This window comes from Callorhinus ursinus, unplaced genomic scaffold, assembly GCF_003265705.2.
Source record: "Callorhinus ursinus isolate GAN/ISIS: 27379988/994484 unplaced genomic scaffold, GSC_fseal_2.0 scaffold12, whole genome shotgun sequence".
Classification (NCBI taxonomy): domain Eukaryota; kingdom Metazoa; phylum Chordata; class Mammalia; order Carnivora; family Otariidae; genus Callorhinus; species Callorhinus ursinus.
In genome coordinates, this window is record NW_027397074.1 from 63193735 (window position 1) to 63221518 (window position 27784).

Genomic DNA, 27784 nt, shown 5'->3' on the forward strand with positions numbered 1-27784 from the left:
GCCTTCATTCTTCCCCTCCTGCTATCTTCTTCTTCTTCTTTTTTTTTTTAAACATATATCGTATTATTTGTTTCAGGGGTACAGATCTGTGATTCAACAGTCTTGCACAATTCACAGCGCTCACCATAGCACATACCCTCCCCAATGAATTAGAATTTTGAAAAACTCAGTTACACTATGAAAAAGTCAAGAGCTTGAAGAAAACTATTATAGTCAATGAGCTGAAAAATGAATTAACACTGTGAAAATATTTAATGTGCTTATAATATACATCGAAAGCCAGACAACTTCACAGTGCCATATAGCTAGACTGTAGCCTAACTCTTAATTTATATGGCCTACTAATAAAAAACGGAGAGACCCATAGGCTCTACATCTTGACAGTGCTGTTAAGCACTGTCATTATTTCTAACTAGTCCAAGACATGCTCACTTAAGAAATTATTACATCTACAAATGAGTACTCTACCTCATCAATTTGAATGCTTCTTTATTATGCCTTTAGAGATTAGGTATGTTGGCTATTAAGTCATACTTAGTTTGTTAAAATGAAGCACATAGGAGAATCAACACTCAATGTTGTTATTAAATGTTATAATGATTCTAAGATTAAGTACCAGTTGACTCAAATGTAATTCTAGCAAGAGCTCTCTTTTTTGATACACTTGATAAGCACTGAATTCATTAACTTCTTAAATAAGCCTCCTTCTCTTGTATTCCCACCATGGGAGTGAAAATAGAGATTGTCCACTAGGTCACTATATCAGTACCTGGTGACTGTACCACAGGCTTGGCCTTTACTTTCTACATCTAATTAGTAATCAAGATCTGTGTATTTTTTTTTTAATTTAAATTTTAGGTAGTTAACATACAGTGCAATATTGGTTTCTGGAGCAGAATTCGTTGTTCATCATTTACATACAACACCCAGTTCTCCTAACAAGTGCCCTCCTTAACACCCATCACTGTGTTATTTTATGTCCTTAATTCTTAACACATCCCTTCCTTTCTTCATCACCACTGCTACTGCCCTACTTCTAACCTTCTCATCTTGTGCCTTGATTAGTGCAATAATCTCTTTACTGGTCTTCAGGATCCTAATTTTCCCGTTGTCAATCCATCTTCTTCAAACCTCAAAGCAGAGGGGCTTGCCAAAATATAAAACTATAATGTCCTTCCTAAAGATTATAATCTTTTAGTGGATCATCACAACCACCTTTCGATGGTTTGAAAGCCATCCATGATTTATCTTAAAAATGACCTCTCTGCCTCATCTCTGTTGCCTGACCCTCATATTTCCTGTGGGATCCAGCCATAATGATTTGCATGGTTTAGTTCAAGTCTACACTTAACTGCTTGAAACTTTTCTGGAAATGCTTTGTTCTGCTGTCCCCTTGCCCAGTTACTGGTTTCACCTGTTTTCTCTCTACCCCGTACAGGCTTCCATTGTGGTCCACAGCATATTTCTGCACCTGTTGACGTTTCTATTTCTCCTGACAAGGGTGCAAAGTCTTTGAGGGAGGGACCATATCTGTATTTTTAGTATCCAGCAAAATGTCTGGCTCCAAGCAAGTGTTCAAATGTTTGCTGAATGAAAAACTACACAGATACAACATTAAAATGACTACATTATTATTCAGGAAACTAAGAACTTATTGAAGCCTGCATATTCTTCATATCTTATATAGAATATACAGTATTAAATAATACTGGTATGAAAGTCCTATTTTTGATCCATGTCCAAGATCAGACTGCTGAAAATTCTTCTGGATATGAATGTTGGCTATTTTATGTCTCATATTTTAATGAATGTGGCAAGGGGAGGATTTTTTCTGTTCAGTCATGACTCTTGATAGCAAACTTTCACATCCTGAAGATAGGGGAAGAAAATGGAGTTTTCCTAAGACCTGTCACAGATGCTTAATTCTGGCCAAAAGTCTGCTCATGTTTCAGCAGAGTGTCCTTTTTATTTTTTTTAAAAATCAAATTATAGACCCATTTTCCAAAGTTTTAGAAAATTGGAAATTGGCAGTATTACTTCTTTGGCAATTAGACTCAGGAAAGGGGAGAGAGGAAGGGAAGGAGGGCAGGGAGGAAGGAAGGAAAGAAAGAAAGAGGGAGAAACAGAAGAGGAGAAAGGAGGAGAAATAAAGAAAAAATGCAGAGGGGGCAAGAAAGAAAAGAGAAAGCGTGGTGTCAAAAGGCAGGACTATGGAAATACACATGCACTGTACTTGTGTATGGAAATGTGTGCTCTTCTTCTCAGTTGCCCATATGCCAGTTTGCATTCCGCTCCTATCAGACACTGTCAAAAGCCCTCTTAATATGTAGCCCCAGGCATCAGAATGAGTGTTTCTATCTTCTCCATCTGGTTTAGTAAGGACAGATTGTTATATGGGGCTGCCGCCTGTCCAAATCAAGCCTCTCCAAGGCACCCATTCTAACAGCTCATTGGAAGAGGCAAGTTCTCAGTGTGGCCTTATCCAAGAAAGCTTCTGACATTGTATCTGAGGTGTGGAAGTAGAAAGGACAGCTCAGAAGGAGTCTAAAAGAGCGGTTACAAGAATGTAAGTGAAGGACCAGCATCTACTTTGTTAAATCATCTTTTTTCCCCCCAAAGATGCCACGTTTCCAAGTATCACCTTGTCAGAAGATAATGAAGCATCAATGACATCAAGCCTAACAGTACAATTAGAAATGGCAAAAGAAACAAAAAGGCTTAAATAAAAGGTAAACTAGGGATGCAGATGTGCCCAATTATTTTGAGCATCCCAATATTTAATAAATTAGTGTCGATTATTTACATACCAAAAAGAGTCTTATATTTACAAAAGTACTTGTCATAAGCTTTTATTATTTATTTATTTATTTTTAAAAGATTTTTATTTATTTGACAGAGAGAGACACAGCAAGAGAGGGAACACAAGCAGGGGGAGTGGGAGAGGGAGAAGCAGACTTCCCGCAGAGCAGGGAGCCCCATGCGGGGCTCGATCCCAGGACTCTGGGATCAAGACCTGAGCCGAAGGCAGACGCTTAACGACTGAGCCACCCAGGTGCCCCTGTCATTAGCTTTTAATAGGAAGATTTTAACTGAGAATTTAAACTACGATCCAATTAACAATTACTGAGATAATAATCACTGGATAAATGAAGAATAAGCAGATAAAAGAGTTCCTGTATTCTTTTTAGGGTAAAAATATGCTGTTGACTCCTGGGTCCATGTAACCCAATTTTATATTGTGCCACTCCCTTCCAATTAGTCAGCATTAATGGATTACTAGGAAGAATGACTTCCCCCACTAAAATTCTAAATAGGCATTTCAGAAGAAACGAGTAATTCATGACCAGCAAAACAAACAACACTGACCATAATAAAAATAAGACTTGGCCATATAACAATTATTCAAGGGACTACAAACTGTAGGGATCTTGCACAATGAAAGCCCACTGGACTAAGATATAAAATTAGTAGGCCACTCTCCATGTTGACAAATGCATATAATGAGGATCTCTACCACTGAAAATATGAACATGGGCTTCAGTAGAAAAGTCAGGAGGACTGCAGCCTAGAACAGACTTATGTAAAAGGAAGAAAATACACACACACAAACAAAAAAATCCCCTGAGATCTAGGAGTAGCACCCAGCCAAGAATCTGGCACGTTATTTAGGAACTCAATACATGTGTGTTTACTGAATAGATACCAACAAAAATCCACTGCCTAAAGGAAACTTTGAAAGTGTGCTTTGAAAGTAGAATAGGAAATTCATTGGGTTTTATTTTCCTTTTACTTAAAACTTTGATATGTAAATTTATATAGTTTGGTAATGTTTAATTTGTACATTTACTAGCATAACAATCTCCTAAAACCACATCCAATTCTTCCTTTCCCCTTGGTACACTTGTTAAAAATTATCTACCTACCTACCTACCAAAGGAGTGAGAGCCCTGGTGTTGCAATGTTTCCTATATTTTGGACAACAACTCCAAATCCAACAAATCCAAGTTTAAAACTATAATTAAAAATGCCATAGTACAGTACATATAATTGAGTTATATTTTTATAAACTATTGCATTATGGTGAGTAGGGTATATATGTCCATATGCCCTACTAGATGATATGCTTTTCAAGGGCCAGAACTGTTTTTAATCCATGTTTCTGCAAGGTGACTGGAATTTGTAAATTTTAGGCATTGAGCACCTGTTTCTTGCAGGATTAATTCAGGAAAAAAACAATATCAACATTAACCAAGGCTCAGGGTAAAGATAAAGAAGTCTCACAGTCCTGTAGTTCTCATGCTGTCTTTTATGAGATTAATATAAAAGCCAAAGGGAAAAGTCTATAATTTTAGTCCAGTTATGTACAACCTTCTGATTGGGATTATGTTCCAAAATGCTTGTTCTAGATGATGCAAACAGTTGAGAATGGCTGTAATGTGATCAACAGCCCTCAAATGCAGGGTTCTTGATGCTCATGGCCTTTAGGACTTACAGAGGTTTCTGCCAATCTACTGTGAAGGACACACAGGCCTTTTACAGCAGGTTATTTTCTTGAAGGCATTAAGTTCTACGAAAATATAAAAAGCAGACTAAGAATTTAAAATGTCTACATGTAGTAAAGAATGCAGAGCAACACGGTGGAACTCAACTAAAAAGAAAAAGCTAGTGACTCCTTGTTTTTATATTTACTATACTCTCTGGCAAAACAAATTCTGACATATAATTTTGAATTCAGTCCACTCTGGACATTGAAATTAAATAAATTTTCGCATTTTAGTGGTCATCTCATCATTTATAAAAGTGCCTATCTATAAAACTAGGCTGGTACACAGCGCTGCTATAGTCTAGAAGTTACATCCATTCTGCATTGTTCCTAGTAGATGTATGTACAGATGTATCTATAAACACCAATTCGTGAATTTCAGGTGCACAGCTTATTTAAGTGCTTGAGGTAGAATAACATGCAGGTGTCAGCCCTTCATATTTCAAAGCTTGAAGATTAACCTCATACGCAATATGGTGACCTAACAGTTCTTCATTTGAAAGAAATCTGAAAAATAATCTCTGATACAGCCTAAGTGTGAGAATAACCCAGCGGGATTTCCACTTCTTCATTTCTTAATGAGTTTTTTGATAATGAGAGGTGACTTTGCCAGTCACTCTGGGCTCTATTATGGCTAATTTGACTCCACTTCACTCTCCTTGTTAATTATTAACACTAGCCTTTTTATCCTCATGAGACCACATTCCAATTTTTCTTTTTTCGATTTTTATGAGCCCATCTTTATGAAGGTGAAAGTCTTGGAGAATAGGTTTTCACTTAGTGTAGAGCCTGAACATTTATTATTCGTTTAGGCAGAGACTCTGTGACATTGATTATATAAGCACGGGTGTTCTTCAGGATGGCTTTAATGTGCTAGCAATGTGAAAAGGCTGTTAATTAAAGAAGAAGCATCGTGGTATTTTTCACTTGGGAATCTGTTCCCAAAAGAATGGTCATTTGCCACTTGCTAACATATCCACAGATTAAAAGGTGACTAGCTCCAAGGGTTTGCCTTTCAGTAGTGCTGAAAGAAATGATTTGTGCCATTTGCAGATGGCTTTCGTTCGTCAGAAGCGGTCACTTGCCATATCTATTATCGACAAGACAATTGTGGAAGATAGCATGCAAGGGGAGAATCTATTTGTACCAGCTTTACAGTCAGTCGCACAGCATCATTTAACTATCATGCTAATTGCTTCATTATGAAAACATTTATTTTCCCTCAATTTTAATACATCTCTTTCTCAAGACTGTTTCCTTAGATACCATTTAAAGTGATTACCCATTTAATTATCTTTTTAGTTGGGGGGAAGTGGATCAGGGTGGACGGAGGTAGGTTGGAGGGACAAGCAGGAGCCCAGTCTTTTCTGGACAGAAATGAAGGAGCCGGAGTTTGTTTTCATCATCAGTCCTGCTCTGGGAATCAGTGGGTGAGTCTGTGAGGGGCGGGAGATTGGTGACAGTTGCTAAAATTATGGTGCAGCTTGTACTCTTCCCTTGAGGAAACACCACATTTCATCTCCAAGGACTGGTTCTTAAGGCTAAGACTTTCCCTAATCATTCCCAACTCTAAGGAAAGATGCATGCCCCCTGCAGAATTTTCTTCTCCTTAAAATAAAAACTGAATTTGCTGTCCTGAATCTTTTCCCCCACTCATTAGTTTAGTCCCTGGCATTCTCATCATGGATGTTTCATAACGTACGTGAAAGGACAACATATACCATTCTCCGGTTTGTTCTGTACCCTTTAACCAACTCTCTTCCCCTGCCCCCACAACTCAAGGACCTTCTGAGAATTTTCTAAGGTAAAAATAAAACTTCAAGGAATTTCCTATCTTCCTTTAAAGAATGTATTATTCTATAAATGCCCCAGAATCTGCTTTTGTTAGTGCAGACCCAGACTGAACTGGAGACCACCAAGTGAGCACCCTGTCGGTGATCCCCATCAGCAAGATCCTGCCCAGGCACATCGCCTCCTAGGGATTTAGTTTCCTCAGCTGGAAAAACGAAGAGCTTTGTCAAAAATCCTGTCCACAGGGACACCTGGGTGGCTCAGTCGTTTGGCGTCTGCCTTTGGCTCAGGTCATGATCCCAGAGTCCTTGGATGGAGCCCTGCGTCGGGCTCCCTGCTCAGCGGGAAGCCCGCTTCTCCCTCTCCCACTCCCCCTGCTTGTGTTCCCTCTCTCGCTATGTCTCTGTCAAATAAATAAATAAAGTCCTTTAAAAAAAAAATCCTGTCCACTTTCCAAAAGATAAGCACCATTTTAAAATATCAAAGCATCAAGATTTTAATAAAAGAAAGATGGTAAACAATCAGTGGAGACATCTGAATTATTCATTGAAAGACAAAACCCCAAACAACAGTTACCAAGTTTTCAAGGCACAAATAAAGTAAAAATTCTAACTAATACCCCCAACTACTGGGAGATGTGTTAGTAATTTTTATTTTGGCCAAGCAGACATACGCATGCAACATTATCATAAATCACAACGATTTAAAATCTATATAATTAGTCGTGCAGCACATGTGAGGTAACAGCAAACACTGTTATTTAGCAAAATATTTCCCCTTCCAAGACTGGGACTTGCAGAGCAGTCTCTTTCTATTACTCCCGGCTAAAGTTGTAACTAATTAGAATTTGGGATGTAATGTTAATTGGGTCAATGTGGTAAAAGCTGTCATGCCATGGCAGTGATGTAAGGCTCTTTCTTTCTAGGCGGGATTAAAGGGAGACAAGTTTTATGTTTTCTTAAAGCTTTTCCAAAAGGTCAATATGGCGGCAGCGACACATTGACATTTAACATTTGGATTACATTCAGTAAATCACCATCTGAATATTTCAGGAATTTAATAAAACAAGCACAGAATTATTAACAATGTTCTTCATTATTATCAAGAGCGATATTAATAGCAAAAAAAAAAAAAGGTATGTTTTACCAACTATTAAGATGCTCAGTGGTCTTGGCTTTGGATAGTAACTTGTGAGTTTGAGGTGAAAGTCACTATATTCTATTTCAATTCCCCAGACTCTCTTGTACTCCCGATACCAAAAGGAAATTACAGCACTGGGGAACTTTTCTATTTACCTCACTACATAGAGGAGCTGTTTTTCTCTGAAATAATTGATGTTTTCTCAAATCTGTTAATAATTGCAAAATCAAAGCCAAGATCTAGACTTACCCCAAAACTGACATTGCTCAAAAGAGATCAGTAATAAATGCTTCCATGTTTTAACTGAATCATGTGTGACAAAACAACATACAACGATACACTATGCATTTAATAGAAGCCGATGTTACAGAAATGGCTTAAAACAGGAAAAGGAGTAGGCAACTCTTTTGAATTAAATATTCGCCAAGTCTAGATAAAAATTAAATTTCTGTTGTTCTCATTTTAGTGGTTTTTTTCCCCCCACAGTTCCACAGAAAGTGGTTTATTGCTCTTAGAACAAAATAAGATGATTTCAGAACTTTGGTTAGTGAGGAAAAACTGTTAGAAGTTGAAAACTTTTCTAAAACATTGTTTTGTCAGTTGATGGAAGCAGGCACTTCAACACAGAAAACTTCCTGCTTGCAGCCGTGTGGAGCGCCCACTATCCGGCTTGAACAGCTAGGGGCTGAGAAGCGGGGCTTGGCTCGCAGCCCCTGTCGCTGTCCCGAGCATCAGGGCTGACCTCCTTTTTTTTTTTTTTAAGATTTTATTTATTTATTTGACAGAGAGAAACACAGCGAGAGAGGGAACACAAGCAGGGGGAGTGGGAGAGGGAGAAGCAGGCTTCCTGCGGAGCAGGGAGCTCAATGTGGGGCTCAATCCCAGGACCCCAGGATCATGACCTGAGCTGAAGGCAGATGCCTAACGACTGAGGCACCACGGCTGACCTCCTTGCCCTGGCTCACACGGAGCTCCTTCTCCAACACCCGCTCCGGGCTCTTCCTCACCACCCCACCCCTGGCAATCCTGTGCAGAACTACATTTAGGAGTGTTTGTTAGGTGTTGTCTATGGGGCATGCAGGAGCTCAGGCTACTATTGGGGCAATGCAGGCCAGCATCAGCTCATGGGAGCCTGGCACTATCCAAGGAGAGCCAGAGATTCCATGCCCAGCGCTACCACTTCACACCCTAGTCCGGCTGTGGGGTCAGCAGGCTTGCTATAGACCAAGTGGGGGCTCCCAGCAACTACAGATGTCTGAGGCAGGAAAACAAAGCTGCCAGTTCATGGCAGCCCTGACAATGATCCTTGGGGGCTGATCTTGGCCTCCAACCCTGGCTGAGGAGAAAAGGGAGCTCCCCCCAACCCCCTCCCCCCCACAGAGCCCCATGGGAGAGAAGCCCTGCATTTTAGCGTTCTTGTTGACATAACTCTCACAAATTTACACTTGCAATGCAAGAGCTCTTCTTAAAAATGAACATTAAGGGATGCTAATTCATTGGAGTTGCAGTAGAGGTTCCCCCCCAACCCAAATTTCTAAGAGGTCTACACTTGTTTTCTCCATAAATAAATTCTGATTTGTTGAATAAGTTAAATGATTCATCATCTTTACTATTTGACTGTGAACATTAATAAATGCCCTATCTTTGAATAAACTCCTGAATAAATCTAAATATGGTCAATTATTGAATTTTCATGCAAATGGAGAAAGCAGTTAGAAATAAGCCTATGCTTATTTACTTTCAGTTAGGGACTTAATGCATAGTATATGTATTTATTTTTGGTCCAGGTTTATTGTCTTAAGATAATATTAAACCTGAGTTATAACTTCTTAGCAGAAAACAAATGATGCTAAAAGACTGGGAAAAGGAGAAGGTCATTTAAAGTCTTCTAGCTGGCAGGAGGGAATCAAAGTACAACTTAAAAGCTGGCTGGTCATCGTTTGCAGAATGCATGATTCACATACAGATAATTCAGTGTGGGGTTAGCAACTTTTGAGAGTAGACACTGGTTAAATCTGAAGTAGGAAATGGAGCTTAGTTCTTTGGCTTTCTAATAGGATCACTGGAAATGAAACTGGATAGGAAATGAAATTGGTTCAAAGAGTCAAGACTGAAATTTTCACAGACTAATATTTATTTTGTATCTACTATACATGAGCTACTATGGTATTAATTCTCACCACCAATGACACTGTAGGTACTAATATTTTCCTTCCTTTATAGATGAAGAACCTAAGGTCCACAGAGGTTGAGGTATTGTCAAAGGTCAAGGTGCAAGTGGCAGAGACACATGTGAATCTGTCTGGCAACAAAATTCATGTTATTAATTACTAAAAATGATGCCTCTCTTACTCTGACAGAGGTTCTTAACCTGCTGTCCTAAATCTGATGTCCATGGGGAGGTTCTAATACTACACTACACAAAATTTCGTATTAGTGTGGACCCCTTCAACCCCTAGTAAAACAGTAGTAGTTTTATCAGAGATTCAAAAGGATGAACAACCAAAGAAAGGTAAGAAATAATGGAGTGATGAACAAAGCCAAAAGAAGTACTTTTTTAAAAAGCAAAGACAAACGTAAAGACATGGGTTTAAGTTTAAACCTAGAAGCACACAGCAGTGGTGCCGGGGAAGAGAGCAGTAAAAAGCTCTGGCGTTTTAAAATACAGCAAGTTTGAAACGTATCAAAGGGGGACCGAGTTCCTTGGCGAGTTGGAGCAGTATGAGCTGAAGACAGGGCAGGGGAAGGGCACCTCTCCCGGGGGTTTGGGTTACTCGGGTCACACTGTGAGCGCTGTGTTCTTCACAGCACCACACTCCAGGGCAATCCTGAGAAATGGAGTGAGGTCTGGGCAGGGGAAGGTGATAAGCAGGGTAGTGGGCACAGAAACCCTACCATGTGAGGAAGAACTGAATGACCTGTCAGCAATGGCTCAGAGAAGAAAACACACAATAGTAGAAGCCTGTTCCATCCATTGAGCAGAACAAGTCAAAACCAGAGGGTAGGATGACACAGAGGTCACCTTGGTCTATAATGGGAAGAACTGTCTAGAATACGTACCTGGTGACGCTATGACCACTGCAAGTGTTAAAGCAAAGGATGTCAGCAGTAAACAAAGCTGGGTTGAAGGGAAACTTCAAAGAGAGTCATCATAGGAAAGGCCTAGGAATCTGTATGTTAAGAAATGTCCCTATAAAGTCCTGATGTAAAACTAGGTTTGTTCTGGCCGCTAGAAGACCATGCATCAGAAAATTCGTAAACATTATTATTGTATTGGAAGGAAATGTCTCAGTAGAGGACCTTTACATTCTCTTAAATTTCTCAACACTGAGAGAACAACCCATACCATACAGCAATATTACACCATCATCTATGGAAGTGAATCCCTCTCAGGCAAACAATATTATCAGAATGCATAATAAAAATAGAAAATAGAAATAGAAACCTTAACAAAGCATGAATTCCCAGACTAATGACACATTTCTAAGATGTCTTTCAGAGACGTAAGTATTCTCCAGTGCTTTAGAAATGCTAACCTTTGAAGATTTTCTGATTCACAAGGTGCAAAGAGAAAGATGCCTATGTCAGCAGGAGGGGAGAAATAACAGGAACTTCCAGGGCCAGTGGAGCGAAGTGGGCATGTTACTGCTTTTCCCCAGAACCCGGCCTAAAAAACTCAGGGAGACTGAGCAAAAGAGATAACTATTGTTATCTATGTCAGTCTTGCTGAGTTAGTGCGAGAGCTCTGTAAATACACATTCACACACACAACATTCTCTCCGTCCTCCCCATTTCATATACTAAAGAAAACGCAAGTGCTTACTGTCATTTCTGAGGAAATTATTGAGCAGTTGGAAAAGAGGAAAACTATCCCAGGAGTCTTGTGGTTGGGCCTCCAGTGCAGTATCCATATCTACTGTGAATAAAGCCCAAAATTTCTCTGCATGCTCTGCCAATAAATCAGGCCACCAGGCAAATGCCTGTAAAAGGATAAAGAAACAATGCAAAATTAGATTACTTCTTAGAAACACACACAAATATTGTGCCACCTGAAAACGTCACTGGAAATGACATTGTAGAATGTTGTAGAATAGGATACCACATTTTAAAATATTTCTACTCACAAAGATATTAGAAATACATAAAATATCATAGTAGTTATGCTTAAAATTATGAGATACTAAACTTCTTGTTTTATGTATTTTTCATCTGTTCTAAATTAAACATGTATTTTTACAGTAAAACAATACATGTCATTTTGCATTTTAATTCTATTTTAGATTTCATATTTCATTTAATGCCAAGTTTGCCTACTTAAAATTTGTGTGTAAAATTTCTTCTTTCAAAAAATGCTACTTTTTATTTGTAGTACTTTTTAAAATAAATCTAAGGTCCAAAACTCAAATACACTTCCATAGTGTAGGGATAGAGAGGGATTTCCAGACCCTCCAATGTAAATTAGGTACTCTGGTAGGTAGGTAGTCTTAGCAAGTCTTACACAGTCTCTCTGATGCTCAGCATTTTAATTTCACAAGTCTTGGTATTGCATATATGACTACATATGTGAATATTTTAATTTCTGCCTCTTAAATTTAGGCTGTAAACACTACAAAGACAAGTCTTTATATGTTATTACTTTATACTCAGCTAGATATTTTCTAATTCCTTTTGGGTAATGGCAATAATCGTCTTAAAAAAACCTGTTTAGATGAATGAAAATAGTATTTACTTTTTAGAAAGTTCTTGAAAACAATGTGGTCTGATGATGGATCAGAGCTCCAACACCACGTGCCCATGGAACCTAGCAGCAGGCCCAACTTCCTGGGGTCCCTGCCAGCCAGCTGGCCCATAAACCCTACCAACCACAAAATTGCCAAATTGTTCCCTAAACTGTTAAGTAGATAAGCATGACTGTAATGAATGAATTTGGGTTTTGTAAAGAAAAATCAAATCCAAATCAGATAACTCATACTGAAATATAAAGTTTTAAGTGTCTTTTTCCCTCAGATCTATTTGATTTATATAAAGGAGCAAACTATAACATAGGAAATTGTATGATTTTAAATGTGGCATACATTTTAAAAGTTGGTCCAATTAATTAAAAATACCTTTAACTGAGAGCCAAGTTTCCTAAGAAATCCATATTTAGATAAATAGGAGAAGACATTTACAGTCAGCCAGAGCCTTTGCTGGGACTAATGTCAACAAAAAATTTTAACATGGCGGTCTTGTATTTTAAGCTTGAGCTTTTGGGGATACATTCTCAGGTCTTCTTTAATGTGCAAACTGCAAACAGAACTGCCATTATATGGTAATGGGAGTTAAAGAATGTAGAGTTCTCGTGTAAAGATTAGAACATACTTTTCTCTTAGTCCTTCAAGGACAGACTTTCAAAATGTTTGATTCTACTAATCCCATCCTACAGTGAAGAGATTGATTACTCTTCACTTTATAAATGTGGCTGGGCTATGTGAGATCTGATATCAACTGATCAAGATGTGAGTTTCAGTTAAGGATGAAAACTGTCTCAATTCAACCTTTATTACCCTCATCATGAGTATGCAGAGTGTTAACAAAAGCTTTTTTTTTTTTAATCATAAAAGGGAAAAGTATTAATAAGGACTATTATCAGAACAATTTGTTAATGGATACACAATACTGAAGAAGTAAATTCTCATATGAGTAACATAATGTGTGTGGGGGGGCAGTAAAAGTGTGTTTTTGTATGTGATTAAATTTAAGTTGTTACCACTTTAAAATAGTGTTAAAAGGTCTGGAGTCCAGTTAAAAGGTAAATCCTTGCCTAAGAATAGTTACTTTAAGTGTAAATGTAAATTAAACTCCCCAATCAAGAGACACAGACTGAAAATGAATAAAACAACAAGATCCAACTATATGCTTATGAGAGACTTTAGATTTAAGGACACACATAGGCTGAAAATGAAGGAATGGTAAAAGATATTCCATACAAATGGTAACCAAAAGAGAGCAGGGGTGCATATACTAACATCCAACAAAACAGACTTTAAGTCAAAAACTGCCATAAGAGAAAAAGCAGGTCACTACATAATGATAAAGGGTCAATTTTCCAGCCAGATAAAACAATTATAAATATATATGCACACCACCTCAAAGCACCTAAATATATAAAATAAACATTGACAGATCTGAAAGAACTAGAAAGCAATACAATTACAAGAGGAGACTTCAATAGTACACTTTCAATAATGAACAGATCTCATCTGGATGGAAAATTAATAAGGAAAAAGCAGACTTGAATAACACTATAGACCAAATGGATCTAACTGATAGATATAGAACATTCCACCCAGCAGCCGCAGACTGCACATTCTTCTCAAGCACACACAGAACAATACCGAGGATAGATCACATGCTAAGTCACAAAAAACTTAACTTTTGAAATCATCCCAAATGTCTTTTCCAATAGCAGTGGAATGAGATTAGAAATCAGTAACAAAAGGAAAACAGAAAAATTCACAAATACATAGAGATAAACAAGACACTCTTAAAAGACTACTGGGTGAAAGAAGAAACTTAAGGGAAACAGAAGATATCTTGAGACAAACAAAAATGAAAGCACAACATATCAAAATTTATGGGATGCAGTAAAAGCAGGACTAAGAAGGAAGTTTATAGCAATAAACACCTATATTAAAAAAGAAGAAAGATCTCAAACTACCACGTCATGTCACACCTCAAGAAACTAGAAAAAGAACAAACTTAGTCTGACATTAGGAAAAGAAAGAAAATAAGATTAGAACTTAAATGAAATAGAGACTATAAAACAATAGATCAATGAAACTAAGAATTAAGTTTCTTAAAAATAAACAATATCAACAAAACTTCTGACTAAAAAAAAGAAAATGCAAATAAATAAAATCATAAATGAAAGAGAGGACATCACAACCAATGCCACAGGAATAAAAAAGGGACCATTAACCAATGAATATGAATATTGACACGAAATGCACAGACAACAAAAGCAAAAATACATAAAAAGAACTACAACAAACTAAAAAGCTTCTGCATGGCAAGGGAAACCATCAACAAAATGAAAAGTCAACTTATGGAATGGGAGAAAATATTTGCAAAAAGTTTGTTTAATAAAGGGTTAATATCCAAAATGTATAAAAAAACTCCTACAACTCAATAGCATGAGAACCCCAAATAACCTGAATAAAAGATGAGCAAAGACCTGAATGGACATTTCTCTGAAGAAGCCTAACAAATGGCTAACAGCTATACACAAAAGGTCCTCAACATTATTAATCATAATTTGATTTTCCAATGCAAATCAAAACCACAATGAGCTATCATCTCACACCTAATTAGGATGGCTATTATAAACAAACAAACAAAAAAACAAAACCAAACCCAAAAGGTAAGTTTTATTGAAGATGTAGAGAAAAGAGAAGTCTTGTATACTGTTGGTGAGAATGTAAACTGCTACAGCCACTATGGTAAACGGTATGGAGGTTTCTCAAAAAATTAAAAACAGAAGTATCATATGATCCAGCAATCCCACTTCTGAGTTTACATCTGAAGGAGTTGAAATCAGAACCTTAAAGCGATATCTGCATTGCAGCATTATTCACAATAACTAAGACATGGAAGCAACCTAAATATCCATCAACAGATGAATGGATAAAGAAAATATGACATTTATATATAATGGAATATTTTTCAGCCTTAAAAAAGAAGAAGGAAATCATGCCATTTGCAACAACATGGTTAAGCCTAGAGGATGTTATGCTGAGTGAAATACTCCAGACACAAAAGGACAAACACTACATGACCTCACTTAAATGAGGAACCTAAAACAGTCAAATCCCTAGGAGCAGAGAGGTGGTTTCAGAGGGCTCAATGCCTGGGAGGAGTGTGAAACAGGGATGTATTAGTGAAAGGGCACATGATTTGGTTATACGAGACAAACAAGTCTTAGAGATCTACTGTACAGTATAGGGCCTATAGTTAACGGCATTTTGCTTAGAGGCTACATCTTCTGTTAAGTGCTCTTATCACACTCACACAAAAAAGTAACATGGATTTCTCTGGCTGTTCCATCTCAGTTTTGTTTTAATTTGCATTTCTCTAATTATGAATGAGTTTGAACACATTTTTCGTATGTATAAGGGCTCTATACTGTTTTTAGTGAATTATTTTTTCAGGTCTTTTCCCCCCTTAACATTTTTTTATTATTATTAAGTAAACTCTACACCCAACATGGGGCTTGAACTCACGACCCCAAGATCAAGAGCCACACGCTCTACGGACTGAGCCAGTTAGGTGCCCCCTTTCTCTCCTTTTAAAATTTATCTTTTGCTGGTGTTAAAACTTTTTAACCAAGTAACTACAAAACATTCACATTTCTGTGATATAGAAATTTATATTATTCTTCCAATCAAAATTAATCACTTAAAAAAGGATTCATCATAGTATAGCCAGAGAAGTCAACATTTACTTTCAAGAACTTTCTAAGAGATACATGGTTGTAAAACTTCATTTAATTTCTTCAAATGTAAATTACACTAAAACCACACAACAGTCAAGACACAAAACAAAAAGGATTATAAAATATCAACACATTGGGTATTTTTTTTTTAAGATTTTATTTATTTGAGAGAGAGAAAGAGAGAGCTCAAGTGGGGGGAGGGGCAGAGGGAGAAACCCTGCTGAGCTTGGAGCCTGATGTGGAGCAGGACATGGGGCTGGACACGGGGCTGGATGCGAGGCTCCATTCCAGGAACCCGGGACCATGACCTGAGCCAAAGTCAGACGCTTAACCAACTGAGCCATCTAGTCACCCCATCAGATTGGGTATTTTCTTAAAAACTTGTATCACAAGAATAATGTTCAATATATTAATAAAAAACATCCCCATGTGATGAATTAATGGATGGCAATATAAGAAAATGTTGCCTACAGGAAGAATACAGACTTTAGAGTTAGGGACATTTAATGCCCGGCTCAATGTTTAGGACTTCAATTTTGCTGCTACAAATATATATATGTGAAAACCTAGTGGAAATGGTATGCGCTATGTCATGAGCTATTGCTCTTTCAAAATACTATCTTTGAATCCTTAACTATCTACCAAAATGGGTATATGACAAGTAATATAAAAGTAAACAAATAAAACAGTGTAATTTCATTACATATGTCTTGCTCTTGTCTTTTAGAGCTGCAGCGGTGACTGACCTGACATACTAGGTCAAGCAGGAGAGAAACTCTAGTAAAAATGTGGCACGGGGCACCTGGGTAGTTCAGGCAGTAAGCGTCCGACTCTTGATTTCGGCTCAGGTCATGATCGCAGGGTTGTAAGGCTGAGACCCATGTTGGATTCCATGCTGAGCATGGAGCCTGCTTAAGCTTCTCTCTTTCATTCTCCCTCTGCCCCTCCCTGCTCGTGCTCTCTCTTAAAAAAAAAAAAAAAAAGAAATGCAGTAATGCAAAGTAAGACAGTTTCAAAGTCTCACTTGTAGCTCATAACCAATGTTTTTTCAAAAGATTAAATTTAGGAAAACAGGGGCACCTGGCTGGCTCAGTTGGTTAGGCTACTGCCTTCAGCTCAGGTCATGATCCTGGAGTCCCGGGATCGAGTCCTGCATTGGGCTCCCTGCTCAGCAGGGAGCCTGCTTCTCCCTTAGACCCTCTCCCCTCTCATACTCTTATTCTCTCTCAAATAAATAAAATCTAATAAATAAATAAATATAAAATAAAATAAAGAAAATAACAGTCATGTTAGGTCAGGCTTGTTTTAAGACTTGGAAAAATTTCCATAGCTCTTTTTAAAGTGAACTTGGAAGATAAAGCCACAGTGGGGAATGAAATAAAATGGAAGAGAATTTTCTTAAAAAAAAAAAAAAAAAAAAAAAGTAGCTTCAGGATGGCAAGAGTTTGCCATCAACTCAAAATTGTCGTCATGCTTTACAGAAGTATATATATATCTGTGTGTCAAATTTGTATTCCTGATGAATGCAAGCCAATCTGTGATGAATGCTTATTGTTCTCCTAAAGATGACTAGAGAGAGCTTTGAGCAATCACAGTCTTTGAAAAGAAAAAGCAAGGGTCACAGGCTGTTACCTTGAGAACACAGGGTGGATTCTACACCTATCCCCTCATCTTGTTTGCCATCCTCCTCGGTGGCAGTCATCTCACCCTGGACCCTGTGAGTAGGAGGAGAGGCTGTATCATGTCCTCCCTTGAGGACCACTTCATGGAGATGGTAGAGGCCCCAGAGCATCAGGGTCTCCGCCAGAAACGCAGCCATCTGCAGGGCACCGATCAAGTCATGATTATCTGGGTTACAACGATCCTGGCTCTAATGCTAAGCCACTAACTAGTGTAAATGAGATGGCAGAGGCAGAAGGCAATGTTTAATTTGATTAAGAGGAAAATACAAAACTTGATTATAATCCTTTAGCCAAACCACTTCTACCAAAGTTCTAACAATAAAAAATATCTCATACAGTGACAACAATATACGTGGCAAGGTGACAATACTTTGAAAGCTGTTTGTTTTCTGAATGTCATTGGAAACAGCGGCAGCTAAGAAGGCACCCTGAAACTGGAAGTGAGTACTGAGCTTCTGCACTTAGTGGGGAGACTTGAGTGCTCCTGGGCAAATCCGTTCCCTGGGTGGACTTCCATTTCCTCATCTGCAAACTGGCAATAATAATACTTGTCCTAACCTCCCCTCGGGTTGCTGTGAAAATTCAATGCTTATGAAAATCTCTTGATCTACAAAAGTAAAAAAAAACAAAAAACAAAACTAATCATTATCAGTAATTACAGAAATGAGCTGAAATCCATACAGATCTTATAATGTGAGTTTAGATGTTTTGCATGCCAAGTATTGTTCTAAAGGCTTTTTATATGTTATATTATTTAACCCTCCAAACAATCCAACCAGAAAGGTAGATGCTATAATTATCCTTATTTTCTATGGTAGCAAACTCAGAGAGATTAAATGACTTGCCCAAAGTCAAATAGTTGGCAGGTGACAGAACAATAATTTGAATCCAGGTTGGTTGGAGGTCAGAGATCCAGCTCTTACACATGTAGACTCTTAATTAACTATATATAGCACATTACCTGTCCATCCATCTGTATATCTATCATGTTTTGCAGATCAGACCACTGTTAATGTCCTGATTTTTTTCTTGCAAGAGCACCTATTAATATCTTATTTCTTTATACCTTTTCTAATTTCTTTGAGGGAAGAGGCTTTTCATTACTTTTACCCTCACCATATAGTTAAAATTTATAATTTACAACCACAAAAAAGAGGATGGCTGCATAAATGAGCAAAAACAGTGAATCTGAGTTTGGGATGCTGTATGCGCTCATTTTTTTCCCCAGGAAAAGATCAGTTTGCAATCCTGTATTTTGTAGATGATCCTGAAAGCTCAGGAGGTAGTCTAGTGTCTAGGACAACCCCCAGCCCCAACATACACACACACACACACACACCACCAGGCAATGTAACACTGACGGGCCATATTCTAGAAACATGTAAGCTCTTTTGAGGGGCCAGTAGACTAGAGGGTGACACCTAAACCACCGTCAGACTAACCATAAGTTTTTTACAACTCTTTCAATTCAACAAAATCTCTCCCTAGTTGGGTTCATACAGGAATATAAATATTGAAGTAACCGACTGTGATGATAAACTGAAAATACTTCAAAGCGTATGTCAGAGTAAAACACTACCCCTATTGTTATATATTATTGTATATATTATAGTATTAAAAATTACAAAATAATTAACAAACATTTTTGGTAGGATACTTATGCCCATGGAAGCTCATTTGAGAGTCACTGCTGCCAATGGAATTTTGCCTGTATAACTCTACCATCTCTAAACCACCTGCTGATCATCTTCTTCCATACTGAGGGACATTTGTTGGACCAGAGGCTAATCTAACCCTAAACCTAAAACCACCCTAAAAAATGTTGGTTTATCTCACTGGCTATCCAGATATAAATACTATGTAATTAATACAATCCAATTGTTGAGATTACTGTAATTTAGCAGTAGATAGTAAACAGATCTTGTTCGTGAACGAATAACCAGACTTTAAGATGTTCTTTAGATGTGCACACTAGTGAGAAGAGCAAGGTCACAAAGAAGCAAAAGCAAAACAAATGGGAAAAAATATCAAATACCCTTTCTCTTCATGTTAGAATCCATCCAGAAACATAATTTGGTTCAGATACTGATGTTCATGTGTGTGAGCATATGTGCAAATATGTGTGCCCACACTGAACTCCTTTCCTGTCCTACCTCTGTTGCTGGAGGAGCCTGACGCACAGGCAGCTGAAGTGATAGATGAATCAGCTATGTGCAGTGAACTGAGAGGTCTATGCTGCAAATACCAAATTACTGCCAAACATCCTTTTTGCTTACACTGTCACCGACATGGTGGACAATATTACATTTAGACTATTTTAGGGACCTTAAAACAAGACTCTGCTGTAATAATACCCAACAAAGTAGCAACTTGAGCTGTGTTTGTATTGAGCCTGTTTCTTCCCTTGGCCCCTCTCCTGATATTTTCAGGACTCCATCCCCTTAGGCAGGGTCCTAGGATACACCAGTCAGCAAGGAAAGGAAGAGAATGAATGGAAAGGGACATCTCCAGGATTGCACCATAATCATCACCTCTGTGTTTACATCCCTGCTATGATGCCTGGTATGAAACTTGGCAGCAGAACCAGGGTCGGACAACCATTGCACCCCTCTATTGAAAGAGAAATAACAATGTGGTTCACTGCAAAACGCCCAGGTCTGGAGTCCTGTCACTTACCACCTGTGCACACGTGGCAAGTTGCTCAACCTTTCTGGGACCTTTTCTTATCAGTCAAATGGTGTTATGTGGAGACGTTGTGCTGGTGAGAGTCCAAGGCTTTCTCATCAGCATCTGGGACGTCCCGCCACTGACAAAGTGAGGGGCTTTGGACGGACAGTACAAAGATCGGTTTGCCTAAGTTTCTGGTCAGGCACAGTCTACTCTGGAATGTGGACACAGCCTTAAGGATTTTCTGGAAAGAATCTTAAAGCTATCTTTTAAAAGAGAAAACAAATCAGAAAAAAGCCTGAGAGAAGAGGTTGAGAGGCCATCCAAGAGAAGGGAGGACTGTCTTGTAAGCCAGTCACTGTCAAAAATGTGAAGGACGCAAAAACTGCTTGATTGGGAAACTGCTAGATCAAAACAACCTCTTAGCCCTGAGAGTAAACTGCCACTGTGAGAGGGGTAGAATGAGAGTAAGAGAAGCCTGCACAGGAGCCAAAGGGAGGGCTCTGGGAGGTAGACGGACTGACCTCTAAGGGAGCCGAGCCAGGTACTTGCTCATGGAGTACAGAGACCCCAGCTTGAACATCCAGCAGAATAAAGATCAGTGAAGAGTTCAGTCTCCTAATTCACTCTGGAAATGACTTTAGAATCAGACCAATTCACTCCCCAGTATTGTTCAGAGAAAAAGTTGGATCTTCTGATTAAAAAAAGAAAAGGGCAGGGCATGTGGCTGGCTCAGTCAGTAGAGCATGTGACTCTTGATTTCGGGGTTGTAAATGTGGGTGTAGAGATCACTTAAAAAATAAAACAAAAATCTTAAAAAAAAGAAAAAGGCAAAAAAAAAAAAGAGGAGATAAAACCTAATTATCAAAATCCTTTCAGCTGGCCTTAATTGTGCATGCAATTATTAATAAGAGGCATTTACCAAAACACTACAACTGTAAGCCCATTCCAAGAAATAGTCTTTAATTGGAAGGAGAACTAGGTTGGCTTTAAAATTAACTATAATCAAAGTGGGTTCTATCTTACCTTCACTAAGAGAGTTATTCCATGCTAGAAAAATAGTGGAAACAGTTTTACTCACCTCTCTTCCCTGATGGATTCCAAGAATTTGGAAGCATTGGGGAATGGAAAATGCCATAGTGTTACAAAGCATTTTTAAAAAGAGGTCATTATACTGGTTCTATATTTCAGCATATAGTAGAATGATATTTATGAGTTATGATTTTCTCTGTTCAATAAAGTCAACCATATTTTTATGGATTAGAAAATATTATTTACATTTTAATTGTGTTTGGATACATTATCTTTAATAAGCATTTAGTGATTGCATGGAATAGACAACATTCAATAATTGCATTTAAAAGACAGGAAAGTAATTATTTTCCTTATGAGGGCAGGAAAATTAAATAGTATTTCTGTGAAATGTATGGGAATATTAGATGTACCTGTTTAGGTGAAATATACTGCAATTGAATATCCAATCAGAAATAGTTTTTAATTAAAAAGATGTAATACTCTGATGATAATGCCTTTTAACAAAAGACAAAGACAACACATACATATATTTTATCATATAATCATTTTCATCATAACATAGCAGTAGTACCAGCTTAGAAAAGATCCTCATGGGGATTCATTTCAAATTACTGAAGCAGCTGTTTCTTCAGTTTAAAATACAACATCCATAACAAGTTCACACATGACAGATGCAAGGTAAAAACTAGATTCCATAGTGTGAGCTAAAAGCAGATGTTTTGAATGATCATATTTATAACTAGATACAATAAATCTTAGTTACCTATAGTAAGGTTTCATGAACACTCTTTTAAGAATTTGCTTACAATGTACTTCCTATAGTTTCTTATATTTTTGAGAACTTGGCTTCATTACAAATAAATATTCTATAAATTCTTAAGTATCTGGGCTTTCAAAAAAATTCTTGCCCATTTCATGTGCTTCTTCAGGAAAAAAAAGTACTGTTAGAGCACTGAAATTTGTTATATTTATTTAATTCCATATATTTTCCCCACCCAATTCATTCCAATCCTAGCTATGTGCTGCCGAAGCAAGCACTCCCCACCAAAGTCCTAAAACTTTTTTTTTTTTAATAAACTCATGACTATGAGAAAGAGTTTTAGATGGGGCGCCTGGGTGGCTCAGCCATTAAGCGTCTGCCTTCAGCTCAGGTCATGATCCCAGGGTCCTGGGATTGAGCCCCGCATCGGGCTCCCTGCTCCGTGGGAAGCCTGCTTCTCCCACGCCCCCTGCTTCTCCCACGCCCCCTGCTTCTGCTCGCTCTCTGTGTCTCTGTCAAATAAATAAATAAAATCTTAAAAAAGAAAGAAAGAAAGAAAGAGTTTTAGAAAGACTATTAGAAAGACTTGTAAGTCTTAGAATAAGCAGTTGGCCTGGTGAAATACTACTCTATAGGGTGAATGTTAATATATAATTAAAACTTTAGAAAACTATAAAAAATGCAGGCTTATTGAAAATTTAAAGAAAAGTTTGATGGTAAGAATAAAATACTAGTTTTCAGTCATACAGTTATGAATGTCTTCTATTTGATTTTGTTATAGTTGATCGCAACTTTTCCTTTTGCACACTGATTTACATTTCTAAAGTAAAGCAATCATGGCATGAGGGGGAGAAGCAAGCAATCTGACATCATGAGATGGGGTTTGTGCTCGAGCTTTGCTTCTTACTACTTGTACATCTTTGGCAGATCCCATAAGCTCTCCCATGTTCCGTGACTACTGTCAGGAATAGATAATAAATCATATACATAGACAACCCCTTTGTAACATACAGTAATTGCATATCCAGGAAATGCACATATGTTCTCAGTTTTTTACAGGTAAATGGCCAGATGCCTATCAAAGTATATGGGCAGGCCCCTTCTTCAGTGCTCTTCCCACTATGGCAAAGCATTACATGGAGCTCTATAGGACAGTTAAAGGAAGTCATCACCTCTGCATGATGCTCTTCATTCTGCTGTAAGACTTCTATGCAGAGCTCTGCTAGATGAAGAACCTCTTCCAGCTTTCTAGCAGGAGGTGCCTGGTTCATGGTCTCTATGTTAAAAAGAAATCATAATAATGTTACCTTGAAAATGAAAAGCCAAACATATTCCAATTTGCAATGAGGAGACCAGGGTGTTGAAATAGAATAGAAAGCATAGTTTTGAGAAATAAGAGATGCAAACAATACAAATAAATACATTCTTTAAAAAAAAAAAAACAGTTCATCAGATTGCAGAAAATATTTCACCCACAAAGCAATTACAGGGAACTGCAAGTGTTGTGCCATTTAATATATAAGAACTAACAGATGCATCAGCACATTAGATGCTCAACTTCTGCAACAAACAAGTTATAGTCCTCCTCAAGGTCAGAAACACAAAGAGAGCAGATACCACAGTCTTTTCCTTCTCTCTGTATTGTATTACCAATACAATACCATTCTTACCAGATGAGTCATTCCTGACATTAGCAAAAACCATTCTTTTTTGTTGCTACTTAAATTCTCAGCCTGAAATGTCTATACAGTTTATGTTGATCTTAAATTCAAGAAGTAAAAAGTCACTTAAAACACTCTGACAGCCTTCGATGAACTGATTTCCTCCCCTCCTTCCCTACCCACCATTATGTCACCCTCTCCCCTCCTCTAACTGGAGAGGGGAGGGGAGGCATTCTTTAAAGCTGAAGACTCTTTCAGCATCAAGGCAAACTGGTATAAAAAGGCCAGGCCACAATGAGATTAAGTGCAGCTACCTGAAATTCAGCAACAGAGAAGGAAAAGCAGTTGATTTTAGAGATAAAACAAACTGGCAGACATTAGAGGTGCCCTGTGTAATGAAACCGTTTCAAAACTGAATGTGAAGAACAGAGTTTGCAAAAAGGACACTGAAGATAAACACTGTCTTATATTCATGGACCCTCTCTTTGTCCCAGGAAGGAGGTTGTAAGGAAGGGAAATAAAATTTTCAGAAAAAGAGCTTTTTTCTGTGGAACCTAAGGAGTTCTGTTTTTTGGCAATGGACCTTTTCCTTCAACTTCTTCCTAAAACTTCAGCCTTAAATCTGGAGGCTACTCTTCCATTTGCTTGTTTCCAAGGAATATATACAATGATGTAGTGAAACATTGCTTATGGCTGGTGCTTGTTCATTAAACATTTACTGTAAGTTTACTATAGGTCACAGTGTGATAAACACAGGGGTTTCCAGCCCCCAACCCAGCACTCATCCTCCCAAACTTCCCTGCAGGATGAAAAGCCACTGCTTGTCTGCGACAGGGATCAAGAGCAGAAAACCAATTTGCCAAACACCACGTAATTGAGTGTACCTACAATGTTCTTAGCTGTGAGAAGTAGGAGGAGGTATAAGCCATGCCCCTGATCTTAAACAACTCAGACTCCAAAAATCACTACTGAAAGGATCCTTAGATGTCAACTATCCAATCTTCCATCTGTTTCATGATCACTTCAACATCCTCAAAAGAGAGTGAGGTCAAGGAGGCTCATGACTCTGCAAGACAGTCTACTCCATTTTGGGGCAGCTCTAACTACTGAAGTCTGGTGAGAAACACAAGATCTTTAAGAAAAGTTTGGAAACAGTGTAGAGCAAACATAGCAGTAATGTAGGAGATGTGAGAGAGGGTGGGTTTCGGGGGAGGAATCAGCAGGAAGGTAAGTAGGACCGGAAGCAGGTCATAAAGGAATAACAAATGACCTGGGTAAGTAGAGGATGGGTTTTTGGAAAGGACTGTGTGACAGAGATGGGGTGCACTTCAGAGGAAGGTGATGATGATGATGATTACAAATGTTATTACCATTTACTGAGAGCCAATTAATGTGTCAGGCACAGCCCCAGGCACTTTCCATGCATCATCACACACACTAATTTCCCCAACAGCTTTAAGTTGCTTGGTTATTTGTCCATATAACTTACAGATAAGGAAACAAGCTTGGAGAGATCAAGTGCAACAGCTAGCAAGTGGAGAAGGTGAGACCTGAGCTTAATGTGGGCTCTTACCATCTCTGCCCTGCCCTTGCCTGGCTGGAGTACAAACATGCTGGAGAATAATGGGTGATGAGCCTGAGGTCAGATTGTGGCAGGCTTTAAGTAAGATAATAAGCATACTAGATAACCAAGTCCTATGTATAACTGAGAGCAAGTGTTTCTTTGCAAGGCTTCAGATTAAATTAATTTTAGGAAAATGTATTTGTGGTTGTGTAGGAAAAAGGATTGGTGAGGTTGTGCAACCTAGGTCAGGTCTAGTAAAATAGAGAACTATGGGAAGATGGTAATGGGAACAGAATAGGAAGGTGCAGGGATGCTCTGAAGAATCTGCAAGCCCTTGTGAGTAACTAGAAATTGCAGGCCGTAGAGGAGAATGACCCTGAGGTTGGGAGACTGTGTGGCTCAGGGAATGAGGGTGCACAGTTGATGAAACTAGGGAATGGGTCTTCAGTGGGACATTCCATTTTTTTAGGACTAATTTCCATATATGTATGAATTAATTATTCTAAACTAAAAAGATAAGCATTGCAAAATCTGCACACACAGGGAGTTAAGATATTTGGATTCTCTGCCTAGAAAACTCCTACTCATCATTGAAGATACAACTTGAATGTTACCTTAAATGTGGGACCTTCTCAAAGTTCTGGGGCTGAATGAGTTGCTCCTCTCTCTGGGCTCCCCTCTTATGGGCTTGTGAGCCTATTACTCGACTGTGCCCAAATCAAAGTCAGAAACTGGGTCTCATTATCTTGTGCTCTCAGTATCACAGGTACCTAATGAATGTTTACTGACAATGCAAGAACACAATTTTTTGGGAAAAAGTGTGTTAAAAGTAAAATCAGTACCCAAATTATTTCAATTAACTTTGTGTGCGACTGCAAAGAGCTTTTGTCACTAACATGCACCAAAGGTGGACTAGTCAGCAAGTCCACAAATGAAATGCAGTTGCAGTCTGAGAACAATGCTCAAAAAACTGATGAAGGCTGTATTCTTAAAGTGTAAGAGAATGACTTCTTTGTAAGAGTTCTCGGGGTGCCTGGGTGGCTCCATCGTTGGGCGTCTGCCTTTGGCTCAGGTCATGATCCCAGGGTCCTGGGATCGAGCCCTGCATCCGGCTCCCTGCTCCGCGGGAAGCCTGCTTCTCCCTCTCCCACTCCCCCTGCTTGTGTTCCCTCTCTCGCTGTGTCTCTCTCTGTCAGGTAGATATAATTAAAAAAAAAAAAAAAGAGTTCTCAAAATAATTTTTAATTCTCAAGAGCATATCACTTATATTTCACTTATATTCCTTAATTTTTCCATCTTTAGATTCAAAGTGGTGAATTAAATTGAGAATTTTTGACCCAAGGGACTTAGAGATTAGGAATAGGTTTTAGGGTGTATCCTTAAAATTATATGCTAATTTCTGTGTAGAGAGGCATTTGGGGGCGAGAAGGATCATAACTCTCACATTCTCAAAGTGGTCATAAGCCAAACAAATGCTAGGAAGTCACTGAACCTTATAATCCCTACAATTCTTTCTAGCTAATAAATTCTATGCTTCCTATAAATATAAATGTTGTACTTTCTCGACATTGGATTATATTGTTTAAACATATTTCTGTGTTTAGATCATGTGTTTTTCATAAGGAAATAGAAAGACAACAATATTTGTTTTTATCACAAAAGAAATTATTTTTCCTACCAACTTTAGTTACATTATTTACTGAATCCTTACAACCATTCTGCAAGTTAGATAATTATGGCCCCTATTTCCAGATTAGGAAAAAGAGTTCTTGGAGAGGTTAAAGGAGGTGTCCAAGTTCATACAGGGCACTTGAGATAGGATTAAAATCTTACCTCTGATGCCAGGTAAGAGGCAATAATGCAAAGACTTGAATTCTTTTTCATTTTCAATTCTCTGAATAACACACACATATACACACACTAAACTGACTGTATATACTCAATAGAAACTTCTGAAATGGCTGAAAGTTTCAAGAGTTTTTAAAGTCACCATATCCTTACCAATAAGTATGCAATAATGGAGAATAATCACAGAAACAACCTGAAAACTTATTTCTGTTTACAAGTGAATATGTCAAAACCAGCTTTTATATTTGACACTATCTTAAATAAAGCTCTGAGAGTACACTGTGTTCTCCGAAACTTAAAAACAGTCTAAAACATTTTATTTTTCCTAGACTAAATTTATTGAGAGAACTTTGTACTTGAACATAATGGCCACTCTAATACTTTAAATAAATAGCATCTTATCAAGTACGCTGTGTATGCCATCTCTGGCTGTCACTCATTTGACTATCGCCAAGAAGTTAAATGCATTTTATAGTCAGAACTCTAGTAGATAACAAGGTTATCAACAACCCCATTAAAAATCTGAACACTGAATATTTGAGAGTTCCTCCTCAAAATGTTCACTTTCACTTTTTGTAACATTTTCACAGTATTACAGATATCTCTATATTCTTCAAGCT

The 27784-nt window shown here is 38.1% G+C and overlaps 1 protein-coding gene and 1 non-coding gene across 5 annotated transcripts in view; both read right to left on the bottom strand.

Moving 5' to 3' along the window:
- The window catches only part of CADPS2 (calcium dependent secretion activator 2), a 508166-nt gene that overhangs the window by 64062 nt on the left and 416320 nt on the right, over positions 1 to 27784 (bottom strand). For all 4 annotated transcript variants that reach the window (XM_073899136.1, XM_025865736.2, XM_073899137.1 and 1 more), the window contains 2 exons: positions 23264 to 23367; positions 11298 to 11454 (listed from right to left, as the gene is read on the bottom strand). In XM_073899136.1, the coding sequence (XP_073755237.1) occupies positions 11298 to 11454; positions 23264 to 23367 (261 nt within the window). The remainder of the gene's footprint in view (positions 1 to 11297; positions 11455 to 23263; positions 23368 to 27784) is intronic.
- On the bottom strand, positions 8724 to 8874 carry LOC112818629 (small Cajal body-specific RNA 20). The gene has a single exon (XR_003206633.1).